At 33.7% G+C, this 13,073-nt stretch overlaps 1 protein-coding gene across 2 annotated transcripts; it reads left to right on the forward strand.

The window, feature by feature from the left end:
- The first annotated feature begins 3,091 nt into the window (after window positions 1-3,091).
- On the forward strand, window positions 3,092-12,811 carry LOC122316037 (RNA-binding protein 38). 2 transcript variants are annotated; one of them, XM_043132484.1, is made up of 8 exons: window positions 3,092-3,851; window positions 4,154-4,277; window positions 5,002-5,131; window positions 10,297-10,333; window positions 10,455-10,692; window positions 11,689-11,799; window positions 11,886-11,984; window positions 12,283-12,811. In XM_043132484.1, the coding sequence occupies exons 1-6, from the start codon at window positions 3,621-3,623 to the stop codon at window positions 11,784-11,786; spliced, it is 858 nt and encodes a 285-aa protein (XP_042988418.1). In that variant the 5' UTR covers window positions 3,092-3,620; the 3' UTR covers window positions 11,787-11,799; window positions 11,886-11,984; window positions 12,283-12,811. The 2 variants fall into 2 exon arrangements, with proteins under 2 accessions (XP_042988418.1, XP_042988417.1); XM_043132483.1 differs by having other exon boundaries at window positions 12,313-12,811.
- Window positions 12,812-13,073: the final 262 nt, after the last annotated feature.

Consider the following 13,073-nt stretch of genomic DNA (forward strand, 5'->3'; position numbering starts at 1 on the left):
CTAAACAGAGTTAAAACTCAAAACAGCATACTCTACACGTACATGTTTTTTGAACTGAACGTATTTTTCCCGAACAGGAATTTAAGAATCTTAGGAATGTTAAATCGTGTTAACGGATTGTATTCGTATCGTATTAAAGTATGTATATTATATCATATAGCTTAATTCTAATCTGATCCGTTAAACTTATCATGTCAAAATTTTAAACCTTAACACAATCAATTAACATAACGGGTTGTGTCGTGTCAACCCATTAGTGAATATTAAAAAATAGATAAATACAACACAGTATGATCCATTTCAAACTGTTTATGTAAATGAGTTAAATAGGTCTGAAATTAACCCGTTTGACTTGATTAAATTTAGAATAATTTTATATAAATTTTAAAATTACAATATTTATAAAAATTATAAAACTAACCACAAATTCAAAATTACAATCCAATTTAGGTATAATGACATAATTGAAACTTTAATTTTTTTAACGTGTTATAATGGGTTGATCTATTGTCAATTTGTTAAGCAATTATATTTTAATAAGTCAATTTATTTTGATCAAAATCTGTTAAAATTAAACTCTAACTCATTATTATCGTTTCTTGTTTTTAAAAGATGTTTTGGAAAACAACGTTTGTACGAGTTATTGAGGAAAATGACTGTCCAAAAGATATGGAAACATCCTAGCTTGCCTCTCTGCCAAGTTGTTTTTGTTTCTGTATGAATGGTTCCAACATTCTAACTAGACTTGCGGTGTCCGTAGCAATTAACCACTATTATTTATCTCCAAACTGCCCTGACCACAAAAAAAAAAAAAAAAAGAATAAAAATTAAACGATGCGCAGAAATTGGGGTCCCTTCGAATACAGTACTGCAGCAGTGAAAGTGTGGGCCATGACAGGTGTATATGGCCCCTCCCAGATCTCAAATCCTAGCCACTGGCTTTAACGTGTCTCAATTGCAGTACCCATTAACCAGGAAATGATATTTGCATTCCAGATTTTACTGCTGACGATGAGATTTTGATAATAAGTTGAGGTAAAGAAAGTTGATATTAAAATTAAAAATTAAATAAAAAATTATTAATATTTTAAAATTTTAAAAAATTAAATTATTTATTATATTTTGTATAAAAATTTAAAAAAATTATAATAATTAGATGAATTAAAATGTGTTGGAAAATTTTTTATATCTAAATCTGAAAATTTTGCTCTCTTTTTAAAATAAATAGTTAAATATAGAATTTATATGAAAATTTTAATTTTTTAATGGTAGATTTCAAAATTAAAAAATATAAATACTAGAAAATAATTCTAAAAGAAAATATTAGTGATAAATTTATTTGTTGGCACATTCAATACAATGAAATGGAGTCGATCACTCGTGATGTCTGCCCATAAAATAGTTGATGAGCATTGGCTGCCAGTTTCATGGAGGAAAGTAATGAATCATGCCACTACCTGCATCGTTCAAAGTGAGGGACGTCCCTTTCTTGACTATGCTTACATGGACAGACCCCATTCCTTCTGCATTATCCACTTTCCGGTTCTGATAACAAATAAAAAAATGGTTAGTTATATTTTTCTATTTTTCTCTTAAATTATATAATTATAAAAAATGATATTTTCAAATCTTAGAATTTTCTTATTTAAAAAAAAATAATCATAATTAGAATTTCATAGAAGACAATCAAGTATACATAAATAGTAATTATTTCAACTCGTTTCATTAAGAACCGTTTTGCTCGGTAAACTATCTCATTTAATCTCATCTTATTATTATAATTTTATTAAATTTTCACATAAAATATAATAAACAATTCAATTTTTTTAAATTTTTTTAAATCTCACTTTAATTTCTTCAAATCCTAAAACAATAATAATATTTAAATAACATTTTATTCAACATTTAACTTTTAAATTTTATTTAAAATCATTTTATTTCATCTCACTATTCAAAAAACCTCTTAATGATTATAATTTTTTCAAACTTTTAAATAAAATACAACAAATAATTTAACTTTTTTTAAATTTTAAAATAAAAATAATATTAAAAAATAATATTTTATTTAATTTTTTAACTTTTATTTTATCTTAACTCATTATCTAAATCAGGCTTTACTATTCTTTATTGGTTTTATATTTAAAAAAATTTGTTTGTGAGTGAGGGCGGGGGACACACCCCACATCGTTAATATGTATCATCTCATAAATATTAAAGTTACAAGAAATGGGAAAAGAAAAGGAAAGTGATTTTTTCGTGAAAATGGAGTTAGGTCCATTTATACCTCTCTAATGAATAATTGTACTTATGTTGTTTGTTTCATTTAATTCCTATAAATAATTGGAAGTTCATCCACTTATCTCACTACCATTTACTTTCCAAGGTCTTGCAACTTAGACACGCCATGTTTCTTTATAGTATTCGTAGTTAGGCTTCAACGTCTATGATATGCCTAAAACGATATACATATATATATATAATATTTTATTATAAGTTGGTGTGGATTGTCTATTTATATGATTAATTTAATTTTTTTTTTAAAAAACTAAAATTAAATATTACGAATTATATTTTATTATTTAAATGATATAAAAAGTGTGCTTTACAAAATAATTATTTTTATATTTCTCTCCTAAATATAATCAAGATAAATAGAGTTTTTGCACGATTCTAAATAAATTCGTTTGAATTTAGATGAGATGATTTTATATAAGAGTTTAAAATTAAATAAAATATTATTAAAATAATATTTTTTAATAATATTATTATTTTAAAATATAAAAATATTAAATTATTTATTATATTTTATATAAAAATTTAAAAAAATTATGAGATTGAGATGAATTCAAGCAATCTCATAACGTGCTCTTGTTTCCTATCATTATTTTCAAATTAAATATTAAATTATCATTTAACGATGAGGATTAAGTTGTTTTTCAAAATCCAGAAAGAAGATCGTAAAGGGAAATCAAATGCCGTAATTTTTTCTAGGATGAGAGAAAAAACGAAACCTAAAAGATGATTGGGTCCCACATCCTGAACTATCTCCGAACTAGTTGTCGGCTACTGTTTATAGAAATCTCCAAGACAAAATGGGTCCAACTTTTTTCCCTTCTCTCTCCTCCCTCTTTCAGTGCAAATCGATGTCTCTCCTCCTTCACCAACAATGAAAAAACCAAAAGAAAAAGAAAAATCAAAATCAAAATTTAAAACCCTTCCTCTACTTCCGAGATTCGTTTCTTTTCTCTAGGTTTCCTTTCCTCTTTCTACTTTCTTTCCGCCTTTTTTTTTTTTTTTCTTCCTGTAATTTTTTTTTTCATTAATTCTTTAGGGCTTATTCCCTCCCTCACTGTGCTCCTCGATCTCTCTTCCTTCTCATTTAAGATTAGCTCCGCCTCCTGTTTCTTGGATTCCTTCAAAAAGTTCTGTATGGGATTCCCAGGATATCTCGTTGTCAAAATCTAGGGTTTTTCCGTGGTTTCTCTTTTAATATGTGGCTCTGTGTTTACTGGGTCGACTTTAGTATCAATTAAATAGATCTCCCTTTTGTCAAGAATCTTGGTCTTTTTTTATCTGAATTTGAATTGGGTCTCTCTTTTTTAAGTTGGAAATTGTCATTCATGGCTTACCAGCCGGTGCCTGGTCCGGGCTCAGGATCGAGTTCGGGTTCTGGGTATCAGTTCTTGAACTCCCCCTTCGGTGATACTACCTATACGAAGGTGTTTGTTGGAGGACTAGCCTGGGAGACGCAGAGCGAGACTATGCGACGGTATTTCGAGCAGTTTGGTGAGATTCTAGAGGCTGTCGTGATCACCGATAAGAATACCGGTCGATCAAAAGGCTATGGTTTTGTGAGTATTTATTATTTTCAGTTTCTGGGATTTTTATTATCTTCCATCTTTCATTTGAAAAAGAGTATTGTAGTGTCGTAGATGTCCGTTATAGTCGTTGTTCTTTGATGATCCCGGGATTGATCCAAACGGTCTGTATGCCACTTCAAATTTGTAAACTTGAGCTGTTTGTAGCTGTTAATATATGGTTGATCGAATTTATTGGTATTATGTATCGTTAGCATTGGTCTGTGTCGATGGGGGAGTACTTGTTTGACTACTGAGTGACTTGGTTTTCCTTCGTATTTACATGGAGGGTTTAGGTGACTTTTCGTAACCCTGAGGCTGCTAGCAGAGCCTGCGCTGATCCGGCTCCAATTATTGATGGCAGGCGGGCAAATTGTAATTTGGCTTCACTTGGGCGGCCTCGGCCTTCTATGCCTTATGGTATGATACTTTTGCTGGAACTTTTCTTATAATTTATCTGTTTATGATTTCCTGGTTAGGTCATTTTTTTAGATATTTAACGCAGGTTTGTTTGCTTTTATTTTTCCCAATAATATTGTTATTTTCATAAGGTTAATGACCATGTATGTTATCTGATATACTTGAAACCATTGCCAATCTGATTAACCTTTTGCCAAAGCCTTCTCTGATTTCTTCCTCACGCTCAACTACTCCAGAGTTATGAGGTTTTTCCTGATAACTTTTTTTCGTGCATAGTGGTCAATGTAATTGAGTTTACAGTTTTCTACAAAGCAGCCATGCAGATGGGTTCATTCCTTATTGGTTTTATGTTGTTGAGCTGGTTTATTTGTTGCGACTTGGGCAATGATTGTTTACATGCAATTTGTGTTGCCATGTCAAAGGTGCCTATATTTATGTTGAAGTCGATCCGTTTATAAGCTTCTTGTATGTTCATGAAGTAGCAACTTCTAGTGTGATTATGGTGCTTTCCATGTTGCTTCATGTCTTTTATTTTTAATTTTTCTGGTAAAGAATGAATTCGGTAATAAACCTATGAACTAATACCTAAATTGAAGACTATTGAGCTAGTTTAATTTTTAGTTCCAAGCAGTCTAACTCTTGGACCTTTGAATCATCTATATCGATTAGTCTACTTAAGTATTATTATTTCTTATGTTTTGATCCTTGCTTTTGTTTATTATAGGACGTTTGAGACCAGCAGCCCCATATACTGGAAATGTGCAAGTTTCTCGAGGGGCTTATGTTGGAAGTTTTGGCTACCAACATCCACTCTCTTATGGCTACCAGCATGGGTTAATGTATCCTCCTTATGGGTAAGCTGTGAATTTCAAAGGGAATAGTCAGCTCAGATTGGCTAGGTTTGAATGTGAAGTTTGAACTCGTTATTTATTAAAAAGAATATAGTTTTTCGTTTTTGATATATTCAATTTTCAAACCACATCTGGGCCAATACTCCAAAGGACCAGTTAATTTTATAACTAGAGTGGAATCATTATAAAGGGTTTGAGTTTCTTCCTACTGAGCAATGTGGATCTCATTCATAACTTTTCTATACACAATCCGTGTATTACGAGGTTAAGTGAAATTTATATTTTAATTTGAATTCCTTGACACTTGAACGGCAATGCTTTGGTGGATATTTGCGTAACACCACCTTTCTGGACAGTTATGAATGCCACACCATAACATTTCATAGCGTTAGGTACTAAGAGTCTCCATAAACTTTGAAACCTCAAAACATAATGAAAAACGTGTTATTAAATCACAATATCAAATGCTGCAAACTTAAAGAAGCATTTTGTAATGCTCTACGGGAGGCCGCAAACTTAAAGAAGCATTTTGTAACGCTCTACGGGAGGCCTAAACCACATTTGGGCCCTACTCCGAAAGGACTGGTTAATGGTACAATTGGAGTCCCATTGGAATCATTATAAAAATCAAGATCTTCACCCTCAACAATGTGGGAACCCAGCACCACCTATACTCATAATTGAGTACGGGGTATCACACATACTAAACAAATTCCTAAGTTTCATCTTGTTAACATAAATCAAATCAAAAATGCTGTGTTGAACACTTGTTAAAACTTGGCCAGGTTCTGGTCTCTATTACTAGTTTTGGCCTTCATATTCATCATCATTACCATAGTAACATGACATTTTATTGCATAAAAATAAAATGGGTCGAATACTCAATAAGTAAACACATCATTTAAGCAAGGTAGAAACACACAATATTCAAATACTCAAACCAACATTCATAGATATCATAAACCTTTTTACTTTAATCTCTTGGCCGGCCAACACTCTTTTACACCTTTTGTGTAAAGGTTGACGATCTCAAGGATATCGGTTTTGTTCTCATGGCCATAAATGGAACCACATTTAGGATAAGGGTTGTTTGGATTGAGAGATCATCTCAACTCATTTTATCTAACCATTACAATTTTCTCAAACTCTCACACAAAATATAATAAACAATTTAATTTTTTCAAATCTCAAAACAAAAATAATAATAAAAAATTATATTCTAACAATATTTTATTTAACTTTTAACTTTCATCTCATCCAAACTCATTATCCAAACCTCCCCTAAGAAGATCACTTGATAGGAAAAATATAGTTGCAAGCACAATTGTGCACTAATCTGTGCACCAATGTGATGTGATTGGTCAAAAAGTAGATTTGATTGAAAACAGTGTTAATTTAAATTTTAAGTATGAATAAATCAGTATTGGTACACAGATTAGTGCGCGACTGTGCTTGTATGTAGCAAAACTCTAATAGGTAAACTAAGTGCACTTAGGCGAGCCATTCCTGTTGGAGCATACAAGGTGGTTGCTCCTGCACCTTTAGCTTGAGTACCATTGCACATCAGTCACGAGTTCAAGAAAATATTTGAAAAACCTTTTAATGCATTCATAGAGTCACTTCCTTAATTCCTTTCCCCTTTACTTTGCTTCTAGTCAAAGTATTTATAACATTACCTATCACGTACTGGAAACATGCACACAAAATCATTTGTATTCAAGCTCTTCTTCACACACATTATTTTGGAAGCATAAGGGGGGCTACCAAAAAAAGGCCACATTACATTGTATTACTTGAAAAAAATTGTAGAAAAACATTGCATTGAAATTTTGAAGAAAGTAAGGGGATGTTCATCTCTACTTATGTTGCTTCTTTAGATTTCAAACTATCAACACTCTTTTTTCAACCTAGAAAGGAAACAATTCACAGCAGTTATTATTATTTGTTTTTTACTCTTGCCAAGGCTCGAATCTCTTTCTAAGCATGTTTTCCTAAATGTAATTAGATCTGTTTTTATTTATTTGATTCTTGTATTTTCAATGGAATCAACACTTTTGTCTGTGGACAATCACATCAAACCTAGTTGGTTAACTTCTTCCTAACATAGTGAGCATTTGGCTTGTTTTCATACATCCCAATGTGCTAAATCTAACGTCACTCTCCTCCAACTATTTTACAAATAGGTAGTTCCCTCCAACTATTTTACAAATAGGTAGTTCTCTAAAAAGGTTACATTGTTTCGCTGGCTTGAGCCGTGAAGGCTGCTGTCCACTGCTACACATTCAGCCTCATGGCTAAATGATGAAGGGACATGCTGGAATTTCCAGCAAAGATACACTTTTGTTCTTGGTGACTTGTAAGGCCCTCTAATATGTGATTTGTATGTACACTTTGTAGGGTTTAATGACACTTAAGGGCCTCAGATTTGGTCCAAACTTAGGCTCTAACGGTAAGTCTGAAGACCTCAAAATATTACCAAGTGTGTGTATGTGCATGGCCGTGCAACCAGCCTTGTGATTGTGACCTCATAACTCCAAGATTTTGCCTTAATACATAGGATATATGAGTCATTGATGTTAATACTACGTTCACCAATTCTTAATGAAGCCCCTAGGGATTCCAAATAACAACCTTTTTTTTGGTCACAATGCTTTAGAATTCTCTGCAGTGGCCATTCTCAACCTTAACTACATCTATGTCAAATTACACCACATGAAATGCATCGCTCTTGAATTCAATTATGTCTATATGTTGTGATCATGCCAATTTGTTTAATTCTCAAACATAATATATAATTTTTTAAAAAAATTATACACCTAGTGTACTTGGTTACGCCTATTGATACTAATAAATTTTTACTAATAAAAAAAAAGTTTTTCAACAATTGACTTCAACTGCTTTGTACTCTTATTCTACAAAATCTTTTGACATGCAAATCTTATAGAGACTACATATGACACTACAGGACCTAAAGGGAATCATTACCTAGAGGATCTTTGCTATGCACTATATGGTAAATCACGTTACAGAATCTGTCCACTTGGATTTCCTTGATTTGAAATTGTTCCTTGCGCCTTCTAGCCTTAGAAGTTCTCTGAGTAGACATTTAGAAACAACTTTGCACCTTCTAGCCTTAGAGTTCTGTGTGTAGACATTTAGAAATAAGGACAAGTTAGAATCACAAAAGATTAGAAAATTTGAAATTAAAATGGATGATTATTGAAACTAAAATTGAATTTAACTTAGAGGTTGCTTGCAGCCTCTAGGATCCGTTAGGACTGTAAATATGGTGCTGTTAGAGGGTGAAGGAAGTAGAAACTTAGGTTTAACACTATATTCTAATTTCTGAAACAGAGACATAGGTGCCAGCATTTGAAAGAGGATAAAAAACTTACTTTTAGCTACCAGGAAGTGGCCGTAGCAAGAAGAAAAGGAGTTGTATGCTGGGTTTTTGAAGTTAAGAATCTCTTATTTGGATAGCTGCATCGATTTTTATTTTTATTATTTTCTGAATTTTCATGAGAAGTACTTGGGCTATGCATATATGTTCAATATTTTTATTTTTTTAAAGTAAACAATTGTATTGATAAGAATAGGCTTAGCCCAAGTACACAAGATGGTATACATGAGGTAACGCCTATCTAGGAAGAAGAAAAGAAACCAAGAAAGTCATGAAGACTAAGGCCATTAAAATCTACAGCTATGGCCCATAAAAATAATGTTCTAACAAAGAGTGATCTTCAATTCCTCTAGAGAGTGTTCCTTCTCTTCAATAACATTCTTATTTACTGATACAAAAATAAACGAATAAAACTGAGAGATGTTGCTATCGTATGGCTGCTGCAGACCTGGAGGATGGTCTCCTATGCCTTCTGCTGAGTTTCTTGACGAACAACTTAGGGTAAAGTAGGCTGAGGCTGGTGGCAGATTTAGGAGAAAGAAGGGCGAGACCTCTTGGCAACACTTGCCAGGGTTAAAAAGAACATTGTGTGACAGGTAGCCATAATTCGATCCAGAATTCTGCACTCGGGGATTTCCTGGAGCTCCATTTTGATTTTTAATTAGGAAAATTTTTTCTATACATGAGGGAGGCTTGACAGACTTGGTGTTAGGGCTCTTAATTCTGACCTTAAAGCTGTTCCAGTTTAGGGAACTTTTCTATTCCCATACCATTCTTTTTAGGAGTCAATTTCCTAAAAATACTCCTACTTTCTATATATATCACTGTCAGCAACTAATTCAATGAATTAGCACCTTCAAAAAGTCAAAGAGAAGCTGAAATTTTCAAATATACGAAATTGCACAAATTAAAATGAAATATGAAAAAAACCATACTCAGGTATGACGAGTTGCATGAGTGCTTTTTTCCCTCTTGTTTAGATGTTTCGCTTGGAGTAGGCAAAATAACTAGTTGGTTCGAAATTGAAAAGTCTGCTTTCATTTTATTTTTTGGCTAGTTGCCTTGAGGAATGCTTTTTTTTTTTTGTCGGTTTATTAGTTCATAACATGGGCTCATGTGGACACACACTCATGGTTGTCACTAACCACATAATTAAGCTATTGTCCTTGGGTTAATGTGCACTATAAGCTGAAAGTTTTTCCACTTATGCCCAATACATGCTTGTTGACGTCTATTCTTGGTTTGCGTGCGATGTTAGAATAATTAGTGATCAATTTGTCCAATTAGGTACATCCCCTTTGCAACTACCTTATGTTTTGTTTTTTCTATTGTATTGTAAATGCCAATCACAAGATCACACGAATATGAAAGTAGGAATGAACAGTATTTCCTTTGGAAATCAGGGTTGTTTTCATGCAACTCACAGTGATGTCACATGTGATTGGTAATTGAAGGAATGCTAACTGTGGTAGTTTCAGAGGATCTGCCTCCCAGCTCAGTGCTAATTAGGCAGGCAAGAACATGATAGGGCCATTGGTTAAGGACCCAAGATTGGGTTACTAGTTTCTGTATTTATTGATTTTTCCCTTGGGCCTGCGTGAGATGGCTCTTGATAGAATAGGACCACATTAATCTCTGATTAACTGGGGAAACCTTGGGCATTTCGATATATCAATGGTGTTATACGTTGTTCATCTTACGTGTCAAGGTTTGTGCATACAAAAAACCTGGTTTGGTGGTAGTTCTAAATTTCATTTTTATCCTGCAGGTATCAATCATATGGACCTGAATATGTCTATCCACAGGTCAGCATTGCTTCATAAATTGCAGCAGCAATCAAAACCTAGACCTTTTATGGGTTTCTTAAAGTGTGTGTATACTTTGTGATTCTTGCAATAATTAGTCGTGTCGTTTTTCTTTTTGCAGGGTGTTTACAACCCTTATGCTGGTCAGCATTACCTTCAGATTTATGGTGTACCTGGGACAGTCAATACTGGAGTTTATCCTTATGGGCAATTGGGTCAAACTATTCCTGGTGGTCATGGTTATACGGCAGTGACCAGTTATCCTGTGCCAGGTCACCAGGTAGTACAGTTTGGTGGACCTAGTGTTAATACAATGACAACTTCACCTATGCCTACTATTCAATCACCGTATCCCACAGGTAGTTTCTGTCATCCAAGTAGTCTTTGTTTCTTTTTTTAGTAAGTATGAAATTTATTAATAGTAAGCTAGGCAAAGCCCAAGTACACGGGTTTAATGTAAGAGAAGACACCTAGTTAGGAAGAAATAGACGCAAGGAACTCGTGAGCATTATGACAGTTGAAATCTGTTGCCATTGTCCAAAGAATGGTCTTTGTTTCTTTGCACGTGAATAGCCACTTGCATTAGGCTAAGAAGATCATGAAAGAAAGTCTTTGTTTCTTTATGCTCTCAAATGTCCGGAAAGACCATCTTTGGACCTTTATTGCAAAACAATTATTTATTGATCCTCCCAACGGTTCCTTTATTTCATGCAAGCCTTCTTGAAGAACCTCTCAATTGTAATGTCAATCTTTAATGCTTAATTCAGCTTGCTGCCATAGAAATCAAACAGTTCCAGAAAACTCTGTTAAAAAAACTAGAAATTATTATGAAAAAAAACAACTTAGCTATCAAATGATATGCTACATCTTTTATTGTTGTGAATGTATCAGTACCAGCCCATAAGATTGGGAAAGCAGGATGCAAATAATTGTAAAACACAGTGAATTGATGCAATTGTTTGATTGGAATCTTGGGAATCAGTTTAGAAAAGATCCAGGGTGATGTCTGGTAGCTAGTGAGCCTACGTGGTAGGGCATTCTTTGTACTGAACATGGCTTTTGCCTATTCTTTTCATTAATATACTTTGATTTTACTCATAAAAAAAAAAAAAGATCCAGGGTGATGTTATGATTCTCCAAAAATGGCGATGGATCCAGCCCTAAAATTAGACTTATGATGAATAGATGAAATAAAGGTGTATGGAAAGATCAATGATCAGAAGAGGAAAAATGTGTATATATATATATATTTTTTTTTTGGTGTGGGGACCTTAAATTGAGTTTTTCCTTGTAGTTTCTCTTCAATATCAACATGTTGGACAGACCTGACTAGGGAAGGTCATTGGTTTTGTTAGGTATGGCAGCACCTGTTGCAGCACAACCACAATTTATAGTTCCTGCTCCTTCTCCTCAGTATATGCAAGGTAGCGGTTCAGACCAAACGGCTGGGTGAGGGGCTGATCAAGGTGAGTACCACATTGTGGGGTGGACACTCATGCCTATCCTTGCCACTTGTATGATATTATTGTTGGTGACTGTTGTTTGCTTTCAGGTATCCTTAGATTGCAGCAGGACTAAGAGCAGCGGAACTGCTACTTGAGTGGCGGGCTTCGGATCTAGCCTTGCAAATTATATATTTTGCATTCTAGAGGTACGGATTTCAAATTTATTTGTTGTTATTCCCTTCAAAATTTTGTCCCCAGTCTTGTTATTATGAAATAGTGGAGAATTAGAATGCATAATTTCTGCTGGGGTGGGTTAGATTTTTCTATCATTTTTTTTTGTCTTGTTCACACCTTGATTTGAACGAGGTTCTGAATCTTCAGCCCCCCACCTACATTTTTTTAGACTGCAGGACTTGATATTCCAGATTTTACTTTTTTCTATACTGATAAAATAAAAAATATTCCGAAATTGTACTTGATCTAATTTATGTACTTATGGTGCAGGTGGTCTTATATAACTCTCATGTTTTGCAGGTTATACAGTCATGCTCACCAGAGAAGTCAAATGTTGAGTCGCTCCAGATGGTGGAGAAAGGATTTGGAAGATGCGGGCTGCTCTTCCTTTGGGTTATTTTTCCCTAGTGTACTTAAAACCCACATATAATGTCTCTGCTCAAGTTGAGTAGGCAGTCATGGATTGATGGGTGCTGGAATCGGTTTCTAGCAGCCACGTAGGAATAAACCTGTGTAAAAATCATCCTCATTTAGAATCAACATATGATTCTTTTATAGTCTAGTCCCTGCATTTTGGGTGTATAGATAGTCTCTGGTGTTCTGTTTGGTGTTGGGTCCATTGTATTAAAATGTGATTCGAGTTCTGTGCATATTAGTGCTAGGATTATTTTATTTTATTTTATTTATATTTGTTGAAAATTCAACTCCTGCATCTTGGATGATTTTGAGAGCCTGGCTTCAAAACATGGGAGCTGCAGGTATCTATCCTATTTAAGAAGAATTCTTGTGTGTTTCCTAATAGTCGGTTTTATTCAAAGGCCAGCCTTGGAGCAAGATTTTCATACATATTAGATTACGTATTACTGTTCATGCAACCATCCCTTTCACATGATTTTTTTTTTAAAACTGAATTTGTAACTGAGTCAATGTTTACATAGGCCTGGTGAACTGGCTGCAGAGTGGGTTGCCTCTGTGATGGCATTTTTAACTTTCTTTAACGATTTTGCCCATATTTTAATGTCCATGAGTTTGGTGTCTTTGTTAACTGTTTTTGGAGAACT

This window comes from Carya illinoinensis, chromosome 7 (assembly GCF_018687715.1).
Source record: "Carya illinoinensis cultivar Pawnee chromosome 7, C.illinoinensisPawnee_v1, whole genome shotgun sequence".
NCBI classification, from domain to species: Eukaryota; Viridiplantae; Streptophyta; class Magnoliopsida; order Fagales; family Juglandaceae; genus Carya; species Carya illinoinensis.

Coding starts and splice junctions, on each gene's coding strand:
- LOC122316037 (XM_043132484.1), top strand. CDS start 3,621: ATGGCTTACCAGCCGGTGCCTGGTCCGGGCTCAGGATCGAGTTCGGGT. Junction 3,852..4,153: donor GATCAAAAGGCTATGGTTTT/GTGAGTATTTAT, acceptor TGGAGGGTTTAG/GTGACTTTTCGTAACCCTGA. Junction 10,693..11,688: donor TCAATCACCGTATCCCACAG/GTAGTTTCTGTC, acceptor TGGTTTTGTTAG/GTATGGCAGCACCTGTTGCA.